This window comes from Propithecus coquereli, unplaced genomic scaffold (assembly GCF_000956105.1).
Source record: "Propithecus coquereli isolate 6110/MARCELLA unplaced genomic scaffold, Pcoq_1.0 Scaffold90, whole genome shotgun sequence".
Lineage (NCBI taxonomy): Eukaryota > Metazoa > Chordata > Mammalia > Primates > Indriidae > Propithecus > Propithecus coquereli.
In genome coordinates, this window is record NW_012155285.1 from 4,328,283 (window position 1) to 4,353,646 (window position 25,364).

The 25,364-nt window shown below is 43.1% G+C and overlaps 1 protein-coding gene across 3 annotated transcripts in view; it reads left to right on the forward strand.

Annotated features, from left to right (window-relative positions):
- Positions 1-25,364, forward strand: part of RCAN2 (regulator of calcineurin 2) — a 265,183-nt gene that overhangs the window by 222,564 nt on the left and 17,255 nt on the right. For all 3 annotated transcript variants that reach the window (XM_012664676.1, XM_012664675.1, XM_012664677.1), the window contains 2 exons: positions 17,189-17,362; positions 19,407-19,578. In XM_012664676.1, the coding sequence (XP_012520130.1) occupies positions 17,189-17,362; positions 19,407-19,578 (346 nt within the window). The remainder of the gene's footprint in view (positions 1-17,188; positions 17,363-19,406; positions 19,579-25,364) is intronic.

The window sequence follows — 25,364 nt, forward strand, 5'->3', positions numbered from 1 at the left end:
TCACCTCCAGTGTCCCTTCTAAGAATAGAGGTTAAAGCGATGGTAGAGAAGAAAGCTTGAGTGCTGGGGATCTTTAGGAAAAAGTAGTTAACACTGAATGAGATAAAGAAGTCTGATGCTTCTATTCATGTTGCAAACCTGAGGATGGTATTGTTCTTATGTATGTACTGCTTGGTCTCTCATGATCGTACAACACTAAGAAGAAATAAATTGTCCTGGGGATACTCATAGGCAGATTGTGGTTCACATTACTGATCAGCTCAGGCCAAAACTTATACCATGTGAATATCTCTTCATGTTTTCTTCTTTATTGTTCATGGAAGCTTCCAACACAGTGCCCCACCTCCCAAAGGGTTCCCTCTTTGTAGTGGGAAAAGAATCCAGTGAAAACAAAGAACTTGCAAAGATCAATATAATGATCAAAGTAAAAACAATGTAGTGATTGTAAGAACGAAGCAATCAACAGCAGTAATTACTCACCATAATTCTACAAATTATTAATTAAAGAACTGAAAACCACTAACACCCAAGGATAGGACTAGTAATTCTCAATAGCACAATTATATAAATCAGTTTATTCACTCAGTCAGGAAGAGCTTAAGTCTCAGATGATCCAACCATGTCTTCCAACCTGGTACTTTTCAAACTTAAATGGAATGCTGATGTTCTGGGGACCTTGTTGAAATGCAGATTCTGAGCCTGTAAGTCTAAGGGATGGGGACCTGAGAGAGTGCTTATTTGATAAGCTTCCAGAGGATGTAGCTGCTGTGTCTGTGTGTCTGTCTGTGGTCCGTAGGTTGGACGGTAAGGACGTAAAGCCCTTGGAACAGTGTCTGCACGTAGGGAGATCTCGGTAAGTGTCGATGATGATTATCATTTCTAAGAGGCACAGGAATTCCGACTCTCCACGTGCTTGTGTATAGTAGTACCAAGAGTTGAAAAGCATCAGCTAGACAGTTTAGTTTAATGTGTAACTTGAATCTTTTTATAAACTCATTTATGAATTTTAGTCACTCCTAAAAATTGATTTTATAACTCTCATTAGTGTTAGGTCTGGAGCCGAGAGGGAGACACACGAAGTCTCAGGTGTAGGAAAATGCCATTTATTTGAGCATCTGGGTGCAGATGGGTGGAGGCCAAAGAAAGCATCTGCCACGATGGAGGGGAAAGCCGTGGGTTTTACAGAGGGTTTTTCCGGGGTGAGCAACACCTGCAGAGATAGGGGAGGGGGGTAGCTTCGTCCTTATCAGGGGAGATAGGAATGCCGGCATCGGGGGCAGCTGCTTGTGGTGGGAGTTAGATTTACAACCTCCGGACTCCCCGCACTCCTGTGGCTTTTGTTTCGCAGGCTTTATGATGACTGTCTAAGTTTTCCACTAACTGTATTATGTCCTATACATACTTTTAGGGTACCCACCCTAACAATTAGATTACAAATAAGTAATCCAGTTCTAGTAGAAAGCACATCTGTGGAATGTATATGATTTGCTTCTGAGCACTGCAGAGAAGGCCTGTGTGTTTGAACGGATTCTAACCACCGAGAGGACCGTCCTGTCTCTCCAGGGGGCTAAGGAACATGGTTTTGGAATTACTGATTCTGGGGACCATCCAATTGGTGACCACATACCCAGTGTTTCCTGAGGTCACTGCATAGTTAGTAACACTCCCCTCTTCCAAGTGTCCTAGCTCAGACAATACATTATGGTCATCCTAGTGATAGTTGACACTGACTGTAAGTTACTGGCTTCATCCACCTTTCCTACCTCTCCCAGACTTTTATTTCTACCACATGTAGAGAAGGAAATTCTCAGTCAAATTATCTTGCTTGGCTGGCAATGGTCTTGGCCCTAAATGACACTTACATTCAACAATCCTGAACTTTTGTGTGCAACACACACACAAGTAGTTTCATCAAAATGATGTAATTTGCAGGTGCTTCCAGTCTGAGCTGCCTATGTGAAGCTCTCGTCCCTTTGACAGAAGCAGCTTCTTTTTGGTTTTCAACCGTTTCTCCTAGGATTATACAAGAGTTCTTCACACTGCTGCTGGTCTATGAGATATACATGAGCAAAACTGAAGACAAAAGGTGTGTCCATCCCATTGGGTGAGATGTACCAAAAGGGATGAAGCCATACTTACCCAGCTTTCCTCTACTATAGGTGACTCTGGGGGTGGGGGTGGGGGAATTGAGAATCTGCATTCTGTCACTGACTAGCTGACCAGCTTAGGCAAATTGTTTTGTCTCTTCCAACCTGGTTCTTCCTCTGCCTCCTATTGTGAGAATGAAGTGAGTTAGCATATGTAAGGGCCTAGGGAGGGCTTGGCACATAGAAAGCATTGCACCTTAGCCATCAATAGTCCTGCCTGCAGCACTTATTTGCTATCTCATAAATGCCCAAGTCAAAATTTAACAACTGGGCAAAATTGCAATCTAAAATTCTGCTCAGGGTTAGCAACAGCTGTAGAGTCAGTTTTGTTTTTGATAAATCCACTTCACCCATGATAGGTGTTAACTGTCATGTTTCAATTTGGAAAGACCTTCTTTTAGGTCTCTTGTGTCCTGAATTTGTCATGGGTTGAAACGATCATTTTTGTTTCAAAGCTCAAAGGATTTGAACATGAGAGATTTAATTTTATGTAAGGTTTTATGATCAATAAGAATTCTTTCTTTGTGTTATTATAGAAAGAACAGAGAAAACAGACCCTAAATCACAGAGAAAAGTTGAAATGGAAGAAGGAAAAGGGACAATAGGAGATGATGAGGAGCATGACACTGTGTACTTTCTTTCTGGATTTAATGATTGAGTCATAAGAAGTTGCTCATATCTGCATCTTAAAAGAATGCAAATGCCATTTCAATTTCGTGAGAAAAATAAGTTAAAGGCTACCATACTGCCTTTGAAAAGCTTACTTTGATCACATGCCAAATGGCAAAATGAATTGATTAAATTTTAAATTGTCTATCTTCAGAAGGACGTGATATGGAACATGTTTAGGATTTAGCCCTTTAATTTAACATTAAACTTACTAAACAACATCCTCATCTATTATTAACAGCCCGATATTAAAACATAGGCTTCACCTCAATCTTGAGAAGCTGGAACGACTTGTTTTTAGAAGTACATTTTCTGCCTCTTTCAATGACAACACTGTGTAGCATTCTGGAAAGGAGTAATATCCTAAATTAGTCTCCAAGCTGGTGAGCAGTTTTCCCTGTCTGTGTCTGCTGGCTTATGACCCATCCTTGAGAATTCAAAGGAAATGTATTCAGTGAAGCATCTTGCTATGAAAATCAATGTTGTAAGAAACATGTAAGTGCTGATGGTTAGAATAACAAAATCTCGAGTCTCATTTATTTTGCATTTCTCACAATTCTGTACGTATTTAATAACAGATGTTATCATGCAACAAGGCCATTCCGAGGGAAATATGGCTTAGCACCAACTACTATTTTTATCCTCTTCTTCCTTAACTCCCCAAAATACCTTTGTCAGAGATGACATCAGATTAACGTGAATATATAAATCCTTTAATAATGCTGCTCTCCCACTGGGGGCAAAAGCTTCCTCTGCAGTCTCCCACTGCCTCGCATTTCCATGCATCCAAATCCTCTGTCTCTTACCATTTCTTCCTGAAGTCTTTTTTTTTTTTTTTGAGACAGAGTCTCACTGTGTTGCCCAGGCTAGAGTGCCGTGGCGTCAGCCTAGCTCACAGCAACCTCAAACTCCTGGGCTCAAGCGATCCTCCTGCCTCAGCCTCCTGAGTAGCTGGGACTACAGGCATGCGCCACCATGCCCGGCTAGTTTTTTCTATATATTTTTAGTTGTCCAATTAATTTCTCTCTGTTTTTAGTAGAGATGGGGTCTCGCTCTTGCTCAGGCTGGTTTCGAACTCCTGAGCTCAAACAATCCGCCCGCCTCAGCCTCCCAAAGAGCTAGGAATACAGGCGTGAGCCACCGCGCCCAGCCCCTGAAGTCTTTTTGACACCTCCTCCAATACTCACACACACACACACACACACACACACATACACATTGCTCTCCGATGGCACATTATTCTGAAAAGAGATTCAGAATATTTTAAATACTCCAAGGAAGTGGAAATTGAACCTGGATGGAGGAAGAGCATGTGGTAGGGGAGGGGTCAAGAAAGATTTCAGGAAAGAAACATGTAGAATTTGATTTTGGCTTCCCTATCACATTATAGTATGGAGAATTGTAATCCATTTGTTCAGTATGTATTCGTTGATTTGATTGAAGGATAGCTTTGAAGAGAAGAACAGATTCACCAAGAGGAAGTGTGTGGTAGACTGTTCTTTCCACATTGCCTTGTTCATTTCATTACCAAGTGGTATACAGTTGGCACTCAACAATCAATACATGAACAAAGAACAAACAGACAAAAATGACACCATTCCTGCCCTCAAAGCTCTTGTAGTCAGTCAATGAGTGGAAGATGTAGATGCTCCAGCAAAAAATTTGACTTTAGGTCCATTAAGTTTAAGGCACCTATTGAATATCTCAGAGCAAAACAATTGAATATTGGTCATGGAGTCCTGGAGATGAGTTCATCTAAAAGATAGTTGCAGTGTGTGGAGAGGAAGGGACTTGAGATAGTATAAAGACAGGACTTGGGCCTCACTTCTGAGCAAGGGAGGCAGCATGGGGCAGCATGACGCAGCCTAATTAACTGTAGAAGAACGTAAACCAAATGACCTCCCAACCCCTGGATTTCTGCCCATACCCGTATAAGGAGGGGGCCAAACCGTCTGTCTCTTGAGTAATGTTTTCTGAGACCACTGAAGCAAGATGCTGACACTAGTTGATAAGGAACCTGGCTACAAAGAAACCAGACCTATCTGCATCTAACCACCTCAAGCCAAAGAGGACCCCACGCTGACCTTACCCTGACTTTTTCCTGATTATAATCTCATTTTAATGCTAAAAATCATGCCCAGGGGTAGAGCTTTAACATGTTAATGAGACATTCACATGAGGAAGCATCTAATATTAATAAAACCACACAGGTGCAAAAAAATCTCCACCTCTACGTGCTTACACATCACACCTTTCCCACCTAAGCCTCTTTAGCACATTAACTGCAATGTGAGTTGTATTTAACTCATGCTAGTTTTGAGCCCGGGGCCTCGTGAGGCATATGTAACTCATGTCTCTTCACCTTGGGAGACGCGAGAACTGTATTTTTCAAGTTGCATATAATTCACGCACAGAAAAGAAAAATAACAAATTTTTTATTAAATGAGAAAGGATCATTTCGTTTTTGAAGTTTTTATTCTATTTTCATAATAAAACACCATGGCCCCAAGGAAAAAAAATTTTTTTTCTAGTGTGGCAGTCAATGTATTAAAATTCTCCCTAGACTCCCAGCCGGCCTGAGGGTTTTTCCCTTGTGCTACCTCCCTTATGTTAGAACATAGCCCTAGTAAAGCTTTGGCTGTGACTCTGGTTCCCTGCTGGTTAATTCCTATTTCAGAGACAGCCAAAGGGCCTGTGCAGGTTGCAGACTCAGGTAGGAGGGGCTTAACTAATCTGCATGTGAGCATCAGATATTTTCGATAGTCGTTGGCATCTTTCTCCTTTGCTCGAAGCCTCTCTGAGCCCCAGCCCCTGCTAACGGTGCAAGATCCCCAAAGGGAAAGATTGAAGGCAATTACCCAGTTGATTTCCTCCTTAGAATTATTTAATTTACCATGTTGTTTTGTGTAAAGGATACATTTAAACCTTTGCAGACAAGAAAGAAAGTTTGTGGTTATTTGGGCTGTATATTTTGAATAGATAATAACATCAATAAAATCAAGTTAGTATAATAGAGTTAATTTTATGTGAGATATTATGCTGGCATTCCTATAATTGCGCTTTATAATCTTTAAGGATTATATACAGGTGCAAGTGTAGATATAAATATAGATAGATATAGATACAGTATACTTAGATCCGGAGATAGGGAGATTTGAGCTCATATAGCTCAAATATAGCCAAATAAGACATGTAAACAAACAGTTATTTATCCTCCAATCTAGGATTAGTAATAACAGCTTATACACACTTATTGTGCTTAGCACCTTTTTAAGTGACTTAAATATACTAATTTACTTAATGCTCGGGACACCTCTAGGAGGTAGATGCTGTTATTATCCCCATTTTATAGATAAGGAAGCTGAGGCATCAGTGGGTAAGTACATTGCTCAAGGTTGCACAGCTGTGGCCAGGATTTGAACTAGGTAGCGTAGCACTAGAGTCTGCTAGTAACATAACTTTCTGCTCCCTCTTCACACCTGTATCTAATAGATAAATCAATATTTAAGTGAATTTAAAATGCAATCCCTGTCCTCTTATGAGATTGGATAAGCACTGTAAAGAAGGTCGTGCATTTCATCAATTACACGTGCACAATTAGAGCCTGTATCTAATCAGGGCTGATGACAGCCACAGACGTTCTTGCAGATTAATGATCAGAGAAGAGGAGTTGATGGACCAGAGAAGGATGAAGCTGTCATTAGCCCTTAGGAAATGCCCTGAGCCAAGGCAGCCATTGATGTTACAAACTGAAATGTAGCAGCTGTAAAAGGACTGTCAGGTCCTTCCTATGCATATAAAGTATTTATTACCATGCAGAGAAGTCCAATTTTGTGGCATATAACAGAGATCTGGGTTCATAACTATTAATACTTTCTCAGAGGTCTTAAATGTACCTGGTCCACCTTCCTGCCCACCCTGGGTACATGTGGCAGACCCCTCCCTGCGACTCTCTCTGTTTTCAGAGACCCCTCGGGGGGCTCACATGGATGCCTGCAAGCTTCCTGGGGCAGGCAGGAAGGTTGCAGGCATCCACAAATGGTGTCCTGCTTGGTGCCATACTCCTTGCACAGTATGGGCAGGGGCAGGGTGAACCCCCAGAACAAGCCCTGGGTTCAGGTGATGGGAGGGTCTCACTCACCCAAAGGCTGGGCAGTCACTTCACAGAGTCAGGACCAGCAAGGTGCCAGGCATGCAAACTGTGCCACCTGTTGGCTCCTCTCTTGGTCCACTCAGCCAATGCTTGCTACCCCTATTGGACAGCTGCCAGGCCAGGTTCCAATCAGTCCCCTTACTTGCTCAGTACTCCATCCTGGGTACTTACAAAGCAGGTTCCAGGAAGAAAGGGACAGACTCAGCCATCTATAATATGTGTTGACCAAAACTTTGAGGATTCAAGTTTCTTGGCTCTCATTCTGGTGATTAAACCTTTTAGGGAAATGACCCTTCTCAGCCAAGAGTATAATATTATGAATATAGTAAGAAATACCTAGTTTTGTCTTCCTCTCTGTTCCTTAGCACACAGCTCCTAGAACCCTTGGAATCTCCGAAGGGATAAATGTCTTTTTATATGCTAATGAGATAGCTAGGGGCTCTGGGTAGCCTCTGAATGGGAGCTTGTTACCAAGGGAACCAATGACATGATTAGAGAGTTAGAACTTTTGACCTTTCAGCCCACCCTGATCTCTGGGAGTCAGAATCAGCGAGGTGCTAGGTATGGAAACCGTGCCACTGTTGGCTCCTCCCTTGGTCCACTCAGCTGATGCTTAATATCCCTATTGGACAGCTGCCAGGGCAGGTTCATCCATAAGAACCCAGAAGGACAGGGTTTAGGGAGCTTCCAGGTTGCTGGACACTTCAATGTGCTGCAGGTAGTGTGCCCAGAGCGGGCGTGAGACCCAGTGCCCCTTCTCACGTACCTTGCCCCGTGCACCTCTTCCATATGGCTGTTACTGAGTTGGATCCTTTATAATAAACGGATAAATGTAAGTAAGTGCTTCCCTGAGTTCGGTGAGCCATTCTGGCAGATGATCAAACCTGAGGAGGGGATTGTGGGAACTTCCAATTTATCCCCAGTGGGTCAGAAGCACAAAGGGACTTGCGGTTGGGGTCTGAAGTGGAGCAGCCTTTTGGGATCTGATGCTACCTCCAGGTAAATAGAGTCAGAATTGAGTTAAATTGCAGAATGTCTAGCTGGTTTCTGCAGAGAATTGGGGAATTGCTCGGTGTGGGAAAAACCCCACATTTGGATGAGCAGAAATGAGGTAGGGTAAGAGTATAGAATACATTACGGTGATATAAACACTGTACTCGTTTTAGCTGTTCTGGAAACCTGGACTCCAGACCCAGTGGGTCAGAAGCACAAGGGCACAGTCTGCGTCTCACTCTCTTAGCCATGTATCCTGGGAGGCAGACAAAGTTTCAGCTGCAGGACTCCAAGACCTCTGCAGAGACCCAGCAGTGCGTTCCCATGGTCATGTTCCCACAGTCACATTTTTGTAAAATTTGCAAACTTTATTTCTTATGATTTTTTTATTCTCATTCTTTTAAAAAAATACCCACTTTTGCGCCTAGTTTTGTATTATTTTGCTTAAAAAGGGCTCCCCTAATTGTGAAAACTTCAGGCTCCACAATACTTGGCTTCCCCACTCTCCTAGCCCCATTTAAGGGTCATTCCAATTTATAGCCCCTGCATATTTTTTTTATTGTTTGGTTTTGGAGGCATTTGGGGTTTTGTTGTTGTTTATGTGTTTGCTCAGGTCTTTTATCCAGTTCTAAATGTGTAGGTGATGGTTCAGTAGAATCAGGGAAACGGACGCCTCCTTAACTAAAGAGAACTAAAAGTGTGTTAGTTCACTCTTGCATAGCCACGTTACCCAGCCACAGTGAACCTGAGAGCCGCTACTGGGAATGAGAGAACAGAATGGAGTGCAGACCACGAAAGTACTCCTCTGAGAGAAGTGTGCGATGAATCCATGAGGTTTTAGGACAGAGTGGCCCCTTTTAGAGCTTGGGGCTGAATTTTAGATCTCTGTCTCACAAGGACTTCAGAGAGGAAGGCTAAAGGCTTTTGACCTTTACCAGTGTCTTTTCTCAAAGTGACACAAGGTCTGTCCGCTTCTCTTACTAGCGAAGGGCTGCAATCTTCCTTTTCATATGATTTTTCTGTTTAGGGAACATCAGGACAACAAATGGAACAAAGCATGACTTAAGACAAGCCTGGCTGGCCTAAGAACTCTGGTAGGTTAAAATGCAGATGTGAGAACGCCCAGTGCAGGCTGGTCATTCCCTTCGCATGAGGAGTCCGCATCCTGAAGGTTTACAATGGGCAGTGCTTTTGTTGGGAGGCCCATCACATCTGGTACGATCCTTCAACGTGGGATTTGCACATGACTTGTCAACCGTATCCATTGAGAGGTGATAAACTAAAATGAATTGTTTCATTCTCTGGCAGTTTCTAGGAGGTGTTATCTGACAAATGAGAGCCTTGTGATTTTGAGAGAAGCTGAATGTCTTATTAAGATAATATATACCCAAAGGACTCCTAAGTGTAAAAATTGAAAAACACATACAGGCACAGGGCATCATTTGCAATGCAGACAAAGGCACCCTTGAACGTCTCCAGCAGCTCTTTCTTCAAGGATAGCACTGCTCTTTTAGATCGACAAGGAAAGCTGATTGTCTTGTTTCTGTTTTGGGGATTTCTCACTCCTCTGCACACATCAATGACATTTATGTCGTATAAATAACTTGAGCTTACTAGTTTGGGTTTTGCTAGCTGGCTGATTGTGTGACTTTGTACATAGGTGATTAGCTTCTCTGGCTTTCAGTTGCTTCCTGTGTTACTCAAGGATGGTAATTTTGATTCCCCCTCAAAGGGTTTACTGGGGATTCAATGAGATAATACATCACAAGTTATTTTTCATCTGCTGCCTGTCTGGTTTAGAGATGGTAATGTCTAAAATATACTTAAGGGTTTTGTATCAACCCATCAGTTAGAATATATTGAACATTTCCTAAGTACTAAGAACACTGCTAAGGCTATTGAGTGCAAAAACAGTACTTGCTTATGTGTTGAATGGGAACACTACTGGGTTGCCTGCTACTTGGTTCATGTTGTGTAGCTACTGGAGACAGTGCTCTTCCTGTTACAGTATCTCTGGACGGGGTCTTCTGCCTGGTTTTTAGATAAGGCCCATGGGAATTGTGTAACTGTTAGTTTTGAGAAAGATGAGAGGCGAAATGTTGGCCCACCCATGGCAAATGTTCAAGGCTCTACGAGAAGCTTCTCAGCCTTTCTGAACAGACCTCCTGCTTGGTTCTAATTTATGTCTCTGTTCTTGCTTCCCCCTTTTTCTCTGCTCAATTTCTACTTCCTTTATTTCATTTTGTTCTAACATACCTTTACAAGCCATGGTGGAGTCGTTTTGTTAAATGCAGGCCACAAATAATAAATAAATAATTATAGCAGAGGTGAAATAAGATTTAAGGGAAAAACCTCAGTGAGCGTCTCTCCAAGACAGCTATAAACTCCTATCTCCACACTTTTCAAACCACTCAAGAAAAATCAAATACATCTAAAGGTAGAAACTTTAAAATCCCGAAGTGTTCATATTTGACACCATAGGATTATTTTTTTTTCCAATGCGGCCTGGGCCGGGCCTGGGTCTGTTACTTGGCGGGCAGCCACGCGCACGTTGCCAGGCACACTCCCTGGAGCGTCTCTATGTATACCTTGCCCTTCTTGCTCTATGAAAGACGCAGCTCGTAACAATTGAAGAGGGTGAAAAAAATCAAATTACCTTTTGGACCCCAAGTGCCCCAGACCCGGGTGGCCTCAGCTCCATCCCACCAGGTGGCCCTCGGGCTGACTCCCCACCTTTCTGGTCTCTTTGTCACATCCATCTTTTCTGCCGTGCAGGGGGTGGGGGCTGCTCTGACGTCCTCCATTTACACAGGTCCTCCCCTGTGTTCGTCTCCTCCTCCAGCCCCACTCTCCATCCCGGTCCTGTTCCTCTCCTGCCAAACCCTCCTCCAGCCTCTCCCACTTTCCTTTCTAGAGCCCATGTTGACTTTTCTCAGAGCACAACTGTGTTCTAGAATAATCATTCCACACCCTCTGCTTCTGAGCCCTGCATTGCCCCCGGCAGTGCTCACTCCCTAGCAGTCCTGGGGCTGGGCGGACTTCTCTCCAGTCCCTGCTCGGGTCCAGGCTGCGAGGCTTGGCACTCCCGACCTCCCCAGATGCTTCCAGACTGTCGTTCCATCACTTTTCATAGATGACCTCCTCCAACAAGCCCCACCCTCCAGTTGAACTCTGTCCTCCCTGTCTCTGCTCGCGTGCCCCCTGGCGCTCCAGGTCTGTCCTCCCCGTTTCTCCTGCAGCTCATCACCCGCCTCACGATGGTCCCCTCACCTCTGTTTCCTGCTCTCACCCTGAGGTGGCGGTGACTGTCCGACGCTCCAGCCTCGCTGTTCTTTGGCCTCTGCTCCCACCATGTTCACCTTGTCGTACGTCAGAACCCCCTTCATGTGCCTCACGTTGGACCTTAGGGTATCCAATACTGGAAAACTTCTGAAACCTTACACTTAGAAAATTCTCTTCTGGGTCCACAGTTTTTCTCCTTCCACTTCTCCCACGGTGTCCCACCTACTGAGCTTACTCTTCAGACTCATCGGGAACCGCAAACACTCACATCTCCCCGTTCTGCCAGCCTGATGTGACTCTCCCGCTTCCCTTCCTTCCCTCACGTCCTGCCCTGGTCAGTCTTCCCAGTTTCCTGCTTGCCAGCCCTTTCGACCCCTGCAAGGCACTCCTTCCTCCTCCTTGTTCTGCTCTCTCCCCCTACACACACTTACACACACGTATACACACCCATCTTGCACACATCACCCTGGAACGACCTAAATATCCACTTCCTGCTCTCCTGGGGGAAGATGGCATAATTGTGTTAGCTGGCTCTATTAAAACTTATCTTTTCCAGGTTGAGTGAGTTCTTTGGTGCTATATGGCTGCCTGTATTTTTGTCCTAGGGCTGTCGTAACCAAGTACCACAAACTGAGTGGCTTAAAACAACAGAAATGTATTGTCTTACAATTCTGGAGGCTAGAAGCCCAAAATCAAGGTGTCAGCAGCACCATGCTCCCTCTGAATCCTGTAGAAGAATCCCTTCTTGCCTCTTGCTGGCCTCTGGCGGGTTGCTGGCAATATCTAGCATTCCTCTGCTTGCAGATGCATCACTGCCCTCCTCTGCCTTCACGTGGTGCTCTCCCTATGTTCAGGTCTTCATAGGGCTATATTCTTATAAAGATACCAGGCATCTTGGATTAGGGTCCCACCCCACTCCAGTATGACCTGATCTTAACTAATTATATTGCCAATGACTCTATTTCCAAATAAGGTCACATTCTGAGGGACTGGGGGTTAGGATGTCAATATATCCTTTTGGGGGGTCACATTTCAACCCATCTCACTGTCCTTTGACCCACCTTTGTTGACTCTCTTTGCCCCTGACCACAGCAGCTGTTCTGAATCTTCCTTATGCTCCACAAGCCCCCAGGCCCCCTTCACCTTCCCTACTCCAAACAGAGGACTTCACCTCCTACTTCCCTGAGACAAAAGAGCCATTTGCAGTTTTGCTTGTTCCACTTCCACACTCAACCCTCCTTAACTCATCCCCTCCTATCTCTCAGGAATAGTGCTGTCAAATTCAGATGGTATAACCTGCCACATACTCAAGCTATCCGGTACAGCCTATTGCTCCTGGGCTACAAACCTGCACAGTATGTCCCTGTACTGAATACTGTAGGCAATTGTAGCACAGTGGTAAATATTTGTGTATATAAACATATCCAAACATAGAAAAGGTACAGTAAAAATACGGTATTACAGTCTTATGGGACCACTGTCATACATGTGGTCCATCATTGACCAAAATGTTGTTCTGTGTTGCACGATTATATTTGTATTCTTCACAGCCACGTACAGTTTAAATAGAAAAGGGAAAAGAAAGAAAATGTCAATTTTACTTTAAAATGTCCTTGATGAAGCACTAAAAGTTATTCATTTTCTCACCTCTTTATCCTTGAGCATATGCCTTTTTAAAAGTCTCAATAGCCAAAGAGAAATGCACACAGGAAGCACTTCTGTGACATCCCAAAATACCCTGTTGGGCTGGAGGAAGTGTTCTAAGCTGTTCTGAGCTGCCCTAGGCACTTAACTTCTCTCAGGGAACACTATGTTTACTTGAAAAACTACTCACAAACTATAGTTACGCAAACTTGGGTGTTTAGCAGACATTTTCTCAAAAATAAATAGAGTGAGTCTGTTACTTTAAGGAAAATAACTGACAATGTTTGTCACCAATGATAAAGAATGAGTTTTCTGGCAAAAATTAGAATTTTGAAAAACTTGTATCTACCAATATGATTTGACAGCTTCCCAAGATCTGAAGACTTTTTGATAAGTGGCAACATTAATGAATGTGATTTTTAATATTGTGTAATAAAATTGGGCAATTTTAAAAAAACTGCGTAACTCAAGGAACCGATATTTTCCAAATAACTAATGTACACTATCGCAAAATCATGTTTGGGTACAAAATCCATTCAAAGTGCAAAATAAATAAATTGATTTTAATATCAAATAAAAAATGTTATTTTATTATGGCTTCAGATTTAACATTGCAGTACACTTTAAGAAACTACCACTTACTGGATTTTGATGAAGTACCAAGGAAAAATATTCACAATTATCCAGTAGGTTATTAACATTCTCTTCCCTTTTCTGAACACGATTTGGATGAGGCCAGCTTTTCTTCATACCCTTCAATCAAAACAGTACAGTGTGACAGATGGAATACAGAAGCAGATATGAGATGCCAGTTGTCTTCTAAGTCGGAAATTAAAGAGATTTTCAAAAACATGAAACAATATCAATCCTCTCACTAAATATCTTTTTATTTTGGAAAACAGCTATTTTTCATAAAAAGATTATGTTGACACATAATGGGTTTACTCTTATTCCTTTTAAATGGATTTATAACTAAATATTTTTATATTTCTCAGGTTTAATTTCTAGTACAATAAACATTGATAAATAAAACCCACATTAACAAAAGTTCTTAAAGAGCCTCAATAATTTTTAAGAGTGTAAATAAGTCCTGAAACCAAAGAGCTTGAGGTCACGTCTGTAGAACGTCATTGAAACCAGAGGCTACAAAGAGAACTAACGATCGAGGAAATGAGGAGTTTATTGGGTTTGTGGGATATCAGACTGGAGAGAACTGGCAGCCAGAAGACAACAAAATATTACTGTCTACCCAGTGGGGACCTGGCATCCAAAGCGTAGAAAGTCTGCTGTAACGGCAGGTGAGAACTCCTGCAGCCAGCTCTTTCCACAGCACAGTTTTACCTTGGGGTTCATCTGTGGGTTCACTGTGCTTGATCTGCCTCTAACCAGTTTGGTCTGGTGTCCCGTTGCCTCAGCAAATGAAGCATTTGTAATGTCACTAATAGAAACAAAAATAGAGATGGCCAGCAAGTCCCCAGTTCTTGGCCAGCTGTCACCCACTACAACTTCAAGTTCCCAAAAGACCTGTACAGAGAGGACATGCTGTTTATTATTATTATTATTATCATTACAGACTTATGGCCCCATATGGTCCAGTAAGAACCCTGGCTCCCCTGCTCTGAGCTACACCCCAGGTTTGGAGCAAGAGCTCTATTTTTTTTTAGCTTGTTGGCCTAAGGCCAAAACAAGGGATATCAGAGAGGTTTATTATGTCAATGGTCCAACATGATAGTAATTGCATGGAGACCTCTGTTGAAGGTCAGTGGTGACCAGACTGTGATCAGTCTCTGTGTGACTCTAACTCATGACAGAGGCAGCACATAGGCTGTTTGTTGTCAGCCCCTCCTAACCCTAAAACTGGGATTCCTTGGTTCCTTGCTCATAATGCAGGCACTGGAGGCCAAACAGGTCTGATGAACTGAGGCATAAAGAAGAAATATAAATTGAGAAGCAAGGAATTAGACTCAAAGGAAAACAGAACCCCTTTGCCCAAAGGCTAGCCTTCACTGTCCACACTTAGGCCCTGAAGAGATGGGGAAGGTAGAACCCCCAAACTAGAACTGGAAAAGCACACCAGCCAAAAGGAGACCCAAGGATTCTGTCCTAAAAAATATGACACTCTACATAGAACAAGAGTTTTTAATCTCTTAATTCCTCCAGTTCCTTGAAAACTCCCCAAACTAATCAAACCACGAGCTGTGATTTGAGCAGCTCTGAATACTCTCATTGTGAGGAAACAGAAAGCATTTTATTCATCCAGATTCCTGTTCAGGAAAACACAGTATTGTTGGGAAAGAATTTCATAAGGAGCCCTCTTGGAATCATAGCAGGAGACCCAGGCCCGGGAGCTGGCTGATTCCAACCTTGAGAGGTGAGGACAAAAACTGCCCTGCTGAAGACAAGGAGTGATTCTTGTTTTGCTTTTCATAGAGAAAGGAGAATAAGAAAAGAGACTGAAAAGGAAGGAAAGAGCCCCTCAAAACTCCATAAATGTCGCGAAACAAAACAAAAGTTTTGACTATATTTTTTGGGGTTCTTGGACTGGACTGATATATTTATTGGTATGAAAGAGAAAGGGTGTGGCAGCCACAGGACTCAGAAATGAGAGGAGCTACAGAGAGCCACAGCCTGGGAGTCTCAGAAACGGGCCGCAGGGCTTGGGAGGATCACAAGCATGGGCTCGAGGTCTGAGACAAGTTCATCTGGATGTCCAGCAGCCTCAGAAGTCAGTGGTTTTACACGCCCCATCGCTGCGCTGATTCTCTTGGATGTCGTCACGCTTTGCTCGGGGCCGGCTTATTGCTCTCCATCTCTTGCTTTTCCTGTCAATCTAGCAGTGTGATTCTTTTATAGGTGACAGTGTCTCTGTAGTCAGGGTCACTAGGACTTTGGCATGGTCGTGGCTCTGCCGCTGACTGTCCATGTGCCCGTGGCTGGGTCCTTCTCTCTGCAGACCTCAGGGTCCTGCCTTGTGAAATGCTGACCAGGAGGAGGGAAAGGTTGAATTCATCATCTCTTAGTCCATTCCCAGTTAAAATTCTATGAATCTTGCAATATGAATCTTTCATGTAGCATCTCCATTCCCACTTGTACTCATGACAAAATACCTTTTACTGTTAAAAGAATCAGGTTAGTTTTTTTAAAAAATATAGAGAGAGAAGTCATTTCCTTAGTGGCAATTTCTCCATTAAAAACACACAGTTGCTTAACATGCACTAATTTTCTTAGAATAAGGATTTTTTTTAAGGCTAAGAGGAACCAGATAGATGGTACTAATTTATATATATATATATATGTTTTTAAATTCTCTAATTTTCCTTTTATGCCTTTCCCCACCTTCTGGGTGTTCTCTTATTTGTGTCTTTGTGTGCCTCTCATGTTAGACTGTTAGATCATCGAGGGTCAGAACAATATGATACTTATCTTTGTATCCCCCTAAAGCCTAGAGAGATACCACACCCTGTACAAAGTGAGCACTTAATGGATATTTGTTCAGCTGAATTGAAATTGTGTATTGAATTTAAATTATTAAATTAGTGTTTTGTATTGTGATAGGCTCAGCTATGCTGCAGGAATAAAATAATCCCCAGATCTCAGTGGTTTAATGCAATAGAGGGTTATTTTTTCCTTGCCAAAGCAAAGTTGGCTGTAGGATGGGTGGGTATAGGGGGAAAGCTGTTTCTGTTCTACACAGTCACTCAGGACCCAGGGTGAGAGGAGTCCTGTTTCTGACACCTGTACCATTTGGAACACAAAGAAAATTCAGAGGAAGAAACTGAGAAATTATTTAGGGCTTTTTTCTGTCTTCTATACACATTTCATTGACCAGGACTCATCACACAGTGCTGCCTGACTAGGATTTTGGGTGGTGTGGGATCCCATGTTTTTAGGCAAGAAAAGTGCCCCTAAGATTGATAATCACTAATGTTTACCATGTGCTTTACTCAGTAGCTTTAATATTTTAGAGATAATGATCTCCTTTGAGAACCTGATGACAACTATGATCCCTTTCCACAACAGAAACACTCAACATTTTGCACAATTTTCCATGGGTTTCATGCTCTTTGAACCCTATTCTCTGGTCCTTTACAGATCCCCAGACCCAGGTTATCAATCCTTCAGTGAATCTACAGGCATTTTTAGCACTTGGCAACAGACCAACAGATGAAGAAATACATTACTCGTGTTCTATTTTAACGATATGCTATAAACAGACGATTTATTTAGGTACTCGTTATCAGATCTGGCATCATGCAAGACACATGACTGATGGATTTCCCTCTGTGTTTGTTTTTATCAGGAAAAATTCGAGGGACTATTCCGGACTTATGATGACTGTGTGACGTTCCAGCTATTTAAGAGTTTCAGACGCGTCCGAATAAACTTCAGCAATCCTAAATCTGCAGCCCGAGCCAGGATAGAGCTTCATGAAACTCAGTTCAGAGGGAAAAAATTAAAACTCTACTTTGCACAGGTAAGATAATTCTTTACCAAAGTTACTCTTTTTGCCCTACATTATTTTTTTTTTTACCTTTCTAAGATGTAAATGGAGCCCTTCAATTCCAGATTGGCTTGTAGTTTATAAATTAGTTCACTGCAAAATATCATGATTCCCGGACAGGGACTGCTTAATGGTTTAGAAAGCAGGCTTCGAGAGCTGGCAGCCTGGGTTCTAACCTGGTCAAGTTACATAACCTCACTGGGGCTCAGTTTCCCATCAGCAAAGTAGGATTGATGATGATAGGTGCCCCCTACTGTTGTTATGAGGATTAAATGAATTATTGCATGTTAAAGTGCTTGGCATTTGGTAAATGCACAATAAATGCCAGCTAGTAGTCATAATAAGAATGATCTAATTATGACTACTCCTAACCTTCCTGTCAAGGTTATAATTAAAAACATAAATTATGTGACAGCTTTAGTGGACTGTATAACCTTTCCAATGGTTCATATTCATGAGAAAAGGTTACAAATATATGGAAATTAATTTGGTGTTTTGTTTCATCCAAAAATAAATTCTAGCTATTCCAAAAGGGATGGGTAATTCTTGGCAATGCTCATGGAGTCCACAGCAATAGAAAATCAATATCCATAATGTTCCATTAGCTCCTTCACCTCATCACTAGATACCGTGAGCCATCTTCTAAATGATCTATAAGTACTGTTTCCACTTTGGCCTCTACAGAGGATGGCACAGTGAAAAGAACACAGACTTTGGCCTCATATCCATGTTCAAATCCCACCACTGCTACTAATTTGTGAGACTTGGACAAACCTCAGTTTCCTCATCTTTTAAAACCTCATTTGGCTCCTTAAAAAGTTAAATATGAGTTACCATCTGACCCAACAATTCCTCTCCTAGATACTAAAAACAGGTACTCAAACAGATGCATGTATATGCATGTTCATAGCAGCACTATCCACAACAGACAAAAGGTGGAAACAACTCAAATATCCATCAATGGACAAATGGGTAAACAAGTAGTATATCCATACAATGGAGTATTATTCAGCCATAAAGGAGAATAAAATATTGATACATGCTACAATGTGGATGAACCTTGAAAGCATTTTACTAAGTGAAAGAAGCCAGACACAGAAGCTTACATATTCTATATTTCCACTTACACGAAATGTCAGAACAGATAAATCCATAGAGACAGAAAGCAGCGTGGTGGTTGCCGGGGGCTGGTGGGAAACAGAAATTGTAGTAACTGTTTAATGGGTGTGGTATTTCCTGTAACGTGATGAAAATGGCTTGGATCTGGATAGAGATGGGAGTTGTGCAACCCTGGGAATGTGCTACCTGCCACTGGATCGCTCACTTTAAAGTAGTTAATTTTATATTATGTGAATTTTACCTCAGAAGGAAAGGAGGAAGGGGGGGAGGAAGGGAAGAAGGGAAAAAGGGAAAGAGCAAGAGAGAGAGAGGGAGAGAGAGAGAGAGAGGGAGGAAGGAAGAAAGGGAGGGAGGAAGGAAGGAAGGGAAGGAGGGAGGAAAAATGAAAGGAAGGGGAAGGAAAGAAAATGAAAAAGGAAAGGAAAGAAGAGGGGAGGGGAGGAAAACGAAGGATAAAGAGAGAGAAAGAAAAAGAGAATGAGAGAAGAGGAAGGAAGGGAAGGAAAGAGAGGAGAGAAAGAAACGTCTGGCAGGTCTGTGGTCGGGCAGGGGACCAGCAGCACCAGCCTGCCCTGGGCACTTGTTAGATGGGCAGACCCTCAGGCCCTATCCCAGACCCCCCGAATCTGAAATGCCAGGGGTGGGGTGCAGAGATCTGTGTTTTAGTAAGGCCCCTCGGGTGATTCTAATGCATGTGAAAGGTTGAGATCCACTGTTTTAAGGACAAAATAAGAAAACCGAACACGTGGTATGTGGTAAGTAGCAATTATTATTACAGTCGGGTTCATTGGTTCATTTGTCACAGGCTGAAAATAAACCGTACATCTTAGTGTACCAACGCATGGCACCTCTGAAGCCATAATGAATAAAGCGTCTTCATTTCCACTCTGTCTGAAAGGTGCAGACTCCAGAGACTGATGGAGACAAACTGCATTTGGCTCCGCCACAGCCTGCCAAGCAGTTTCTCATCTCACCCCCGTCGTCTCCGCCTGTGGGCTGGCAGCCCATCAGCGATGCCACGCCAGTCCTCAACTATGACCTCCTCTATGCCGTGGCCAAACTAGGACCAGGTAAGCTCTGTGGCCCATTTTAAAAATAAACATTTGTCAGCAACCTAGAAAAGCCAAACAAGATTAACAAGCTTGACATCCTGGGCTCACACTAACATCTGCATTTCTAATGGATTCATTGCCCTCTGTGGACGGTGAGAGGGAATGATGAACGAGAAGGCAGCCTCAGACTTTGCACCTGTTTAAAAGCAATGCGATTTGGGAACCTGACTGAAATGATGTCCCATGCGACTTCTGGATTGCAATGCAGTGATTTTAATATCCAACAGCGCTACGTAACTCTTAGGGGATTTCTTTCTGTACCACGAGGCAGTTGTTGCCTAAGAACAGGCAAAATGAGCTCTACCAGCTGGCAGGAGGTGTCTGTGCTGTGCAACTCAGTTTTAACACGGCCACGGGTGTTAGTACACACCTAGGAGCCCTCTGCTACAAGATAACCTGCCTTGCCAAAGCAAAACCTCCAAGTCCCCAAGAAGTCAGTCACAGTAGCCTCTGACTTTAGAAAGATCTTATGGTCTTTTTGTTCTGATGTTGGCCTAAGTAGCTCTGATTCACTCATTCTCACTGCAATATAGTATTCCAATGCATGCATGTACCACCACACTTTATCCTCTCTCCTGTTGATGGACATTTAGATCGGCTGCAGGTATTGCTATCACAGTCAAAGCTACAGTTAGCATTCTTGTACATATCTCTTTATGCACTTGTCCGAAAGTTTCTTTAGGTTTTATGTCTAGAAGTGATAGTGTCCTCAATTCCGCCAGATGATGCCACCTTGCACTCCAAAGTATTTTTCTATTGTATCAGGACAGGAAATGGTGGAAATTGGAGGGGCTGAACCCAGGTGGCACCTGAGATATTCAGCACTGTGGATCCAGTGGTAAATAGTAGCCGCCATTGTGTCTGCTCTATCTACTGGTGGTTCTCTTGGAGCGGGAGGGAACTTTAAAGGTAGAATCTGAATGCCTTGATCCCACTCCAAGAGATTCTAATTTAATTGATCAGGGGTAGAGTCCAGAGTCCTTACCAGTATTTCTTAGCGTGGTCAGGAAAACATTTGTCCCAGAATCACTTACCCCAGAAATCTGCAGTTTTAATAATTACACATGTTGATTCTTCCATACGTGTTCTTATGTGAAATGTGAGAACCTGGAATTACGGTGACTGACCATGTTGGTTTGCCCAGGACTGAGGAGTTCCTTGGCCACCGGACTTTTGGTGCTAAAACCAGAAAATTCCCAGCCAAACCAAGAGAACTGGTCACCTTACTGGGTACTCAGATTAAGATGAGGCTGATTTGATTAATAAGCACTTCCTGCAAGAGAATTGCTGGCTGCCGCACGTGTGGCGTGAAAGTTAAATTACCACACAATCAAGAGCAGGCTCCTAGGGGTTTCTTTGTAACCACCATCAAATCACTCAGCTTCTTGGCCCTTTGAAATGGCCATAGATTTCACCCTTACAGAGCCATTGTGAGAAGCAGTGGGTGTCTAAGTAAGATGGGCTGATGAAAGAAGCAATATAATAATATGGGAGATGTTGGTGCAATATGATTTCCTTGAAGGTCTAGTTCACATCCGGGAATCCTGAGCTTACACACTCCCCCTTCAAAGAGAGCTGTATGTGATATGCTTAAACACTGTATAGCTGCGGTCCCTGACCCCCGGGCTATAGACCGGTACCCGTTGACTTACAGGGCCGCACAGCAGGAGGTAAGCAGTGGGCAAGCCAGCGAAGCTTCATCTGTAGTTATAGCCGCTCCCCATCACTCACAACACTGCATAAGCTCCTCCTCCTGTCAGATCAGTGGTGGCATTAGATTCTCATAGAAGCAGGAACCCTACTGTAAACTGCGCATGCGAGGGATCTAGGTTGTGCTCCTTATGAGAATCTAACGCCTGATGATCTGAGGTGGAGCTGAGGCAGTGATGCTAGTGCTGGCGAGTGGCTACAGATACAGATTATCATTAGCAGAGATGTTTGACTGCAGAGACCATAATAAATCAATTATTTGCAGACTCATATCAAAACCATATCAGTGAGTGGCAAGTGACAATGTAATAGAAATAGAAATAAAGTGCACAATAAATGTAATGCTCTCGAATCATCCCAAAACCATCACCACCACCACCACCCTGCCCCCCACCCCATCCATGGAAAAATTGTCACCCATGAAAGTGGTCCTTGGTGCCAAACAGGTTGGGGACTGCTGCTGTATAGCATATAAAATAAATCTAGTCTGCGCAAGTCAAGCCCTGTGAAGCCATTTCCTGCAGTAATTCAGGACATTTTGGAAGCAGGCAAGCACACCCCTCCCCCAGGACCAATTAGAGCCAAGGTGCTTTGAGCTGCCAATTTGACCCCTATGCATAGATAGTAACAAGAACACACTTGCACACTTTGTGGCATTGTTGTGAATGTCAGCGAACAGAGCTCTCCTAGACTCACTAAGGTCTGGCTGGAGGACCTAGGAGTCACTGGCTGGCCTGTATTTTCCAGAACAGGAAGCTGAGGCCCCGAGCGGGGGCTGGGGAAAGGGAGGTGACCTGCCAGTGAGAGGTCGGGGCTTCCAGTGCTGTGCGTTTCCTGTGTCCCTGTTTACAAAGGAGGCTCAGGCTAAGTCAGACTTTCTGACTACCAGAAAATAGAACCAGCTAGCCTCCGGTTCACTCACTCAGACCCAATAATCCAGTAAAATTCAAATCATTTTTTATTGAGAATGCGAAAGAGCATTCACTTGCGGTCTGTGTTCACAAAGTGTAATGCAGAGAGAAGGGAAGGGGGAGTCTCAGACACCCTCACTGGCTCACAGAGCTGAGTCCAGGCTCTGGAAGGTGCTGCCAGGGACAAGTGTGACCTGGAGTGCGCAGAGGCAGAAGGGACAGATTCCACGGGAATTAGGCCCTGGAAGGGATGCTCACAGAGCCTGGCAAGAGAGAGTGAAGAGGGAGGAAAGAAATTGTCTTAAAGAGACAGAGGGAAAAAAAGAGACCTCTTTTTAGAATTGTAAATAACATCAACAATGTTAAAAATACATGCCTTTTACCTTAACTGTGCTGCTGACCTATGACATTCACCTTCCCCTATCACAATAAATGTACTGTCTCATTTTTAAAGTGCCCTGATCTGCAGCTCAGTTTCCTGATCTGTTGAAAGATGTATGAACTTCCTTAAGGGACGGTGACAAAGGCGAATTTCAGACCTGGCTCCTCTGACTGCAGGGAGTGAGCTTCATCACTAGGCCAGATGGCTTTCTGTGAAGGACACTAGCTGCCTTGCTGACTTTAGACCTGCTCTGACACTGGCCCAACATTTATTCTTACTCTGAATCAACAATTATTTCTAGCACCACTCTGAACTTCCAGAAAGCCCAACCCAGTGTCTGGTGAGTGTGCAAATGAAGACCTGTGCATTGCTGTGTGCAAGAGCAAATACTGAGGGTTTCCTGCTTTTCAAGGATGGCTGATACTGTGTCCACGGAACAGCTGCAATGTGGATGTAGTTTCTGGGATGTCTTTCTGTCCATCCCTTGACAGCAATTTGAAGCTGTTTGTCTTTATTTGATTATCCATTTGTCCCTTTCCCGTGTCCTTAAAGCTTCCTCACCCACACAGATGAGTGATTCGTACCCAACAATTGAGTTGAGAACATCACAGAGGTTATATTAGAGGCTGTGGCAGCTGCAACAGTGAAGGAACAGGGCCATCCCTTGCATCTGTCCCACCCACATCTCTGCCTGCTCACCCACAAGGTGCCAAGGCAAGAAGTCGCTCCTTCAGTATCCACGTGGCACTTTGCACAAATGCTCACTAAGTCTTCTTACAGTAACTTTCTGTTGTTCAGCTTACTGTCTTCTCTACTTTTTGAGTGGAGAATGCATGTTTATTTTGGTATTCCCAGCACCTGGCACATAGTAGATGCTCAATAAACATTGGCTGGCTGAATGAATGCATAAATGAGTGAATAGATCAGAGCTATTAGCCTGCCTAGAGATAGTTTCTTCACCGGCAAAAATTGTTACTTTCTTATGGCTTTAGCCAGACTGAGTCAGGCAGCATTAAGTTAATGTTTTCTATAATGAAAAGACTTCTAGCATTTCCATTTGGAAAAAATAAAAAGTGATTTCGTAAAATTCATTTTTAAGCCTTTGACAGAAAAATTTCACTAGCAAATTATAACTAATTTCATGTTAAGGGATGTCTGTCTACCTCAGGTCTAGAAGTAGAGAAACAAATTAGGATGAGAGCAGAGAAAAGCAACTCAAATGATCAAAGAAACGGAGTTTTGCTTCAGAGAATGATTAGCAATGCTAAATCGGTAGAGCCGAGTGACTGAGAAAATACTAGAGATCTGAAGCTGCTGGGGAGAAGTCAGTCTCCAAGAAAGCACCATGGAGCCGGGATGCAGAGTGGGACAGGACTCAGGCTAAGACCCACTGCAGTCAGCTGACTGGCTGCCCCCTGAGGAACGACACACCTTACCAGGACCCTTTCCCAGGAGACAGGAGGGAGGGTGAGGACACAGGCCTCGGCTCAGACAAGCTAGGGGTGAAACAGAGTCCTGTTCCTTAAGGGGTCTTGGTGAAGCTCTTTCAACAGGGACAAGTCAGGTTCTGGAAAATTCCAGAGAGGTCCTAGAAACCAACAGGAGGAGAACAGCATAGTAAAAAGGAACCACGATCAAACCCAAACCCGCGGGTTTCCACTGAAATCATTTGAAATACTTAACAAGATGTTACAAGAGGAGATGGGGGCCATATAATATTCTAGAAGCATCTCTCAGTTCTGTTTATTTATTTATTTATTTATTTTTTGAGACAGAGTCTCACTGTGTTGCCTGGGCTAGAATGCCGTGGCATCATCCTAGCTCACAGCAACCTCAAATTCCTGGGCTTAAGCAATCCTGCCTCAGCCTCCCGAGTAGCTGGGACTACAGGCATGCACCACCATGCCCAGCTAGTTTTTTCTATATATTTTTAGTTGTTTGATTAATTTCTTCTATTTTTAGTAGAGACGGGGTCTCACTCTTGCTCAGGCTGGTCCTGAGCTCAAACAATCCACCCGCCTCGGCCTCCCAGAGTGCTAGGATTACAGGCATGAGCTACTGTGCCCGGCCAGTTCTGTTTATTATAGTGAGGGCAAGTTTATGTCCTAGAAATTATGAGAGGCACAATTTTAAACATTCTTAATCATTGTCTCCATGACTGTATATTCTATCTTTGATCCAGAAAGTAAAATAGTTAAATTTTTAAAACATTAAATAATAAAAACAATGGCTTAAAATTATATAGAGGGTTTACTATATGTCAGGAACTATTCTAAATACCTTACTATATTATCTCATTTAATGCTCACAGGCAACACCAGGTATTATTATTGTTCTTGTTTATATAGCTGGGGAAGGTGAGGCACCGAGTGGTCAAGTCATTTGCACTAAGTTGCACAGCTAGTAAGTTAAGCTATGTCCCTCTACCACTGGAAAGAAGCAAGGATAGATTGAGCCAGCACCCTTACCCTGGGCAATGAAAAGTTTTTCTCTAGAAGAAATTCAAGATTATTGTAAAGGAAATTTTCAAAAATTACAAAACAACTTATACATTTTCTTCCCTCACATTTTGTTATTCTGCTTATTGGCACCCCCTAAACCACACCCCCTGCATCAATTCTTTCCAGCACATTCCATGTTTTCCTCTAATGTGCACTAGAATGTGCAGATCAAAATCTGCCTCCCTCTGCTCTCTTTAAGGGGCAGGTATCATCTCTATAAAGCAGAGGCCTCGTGTGTTT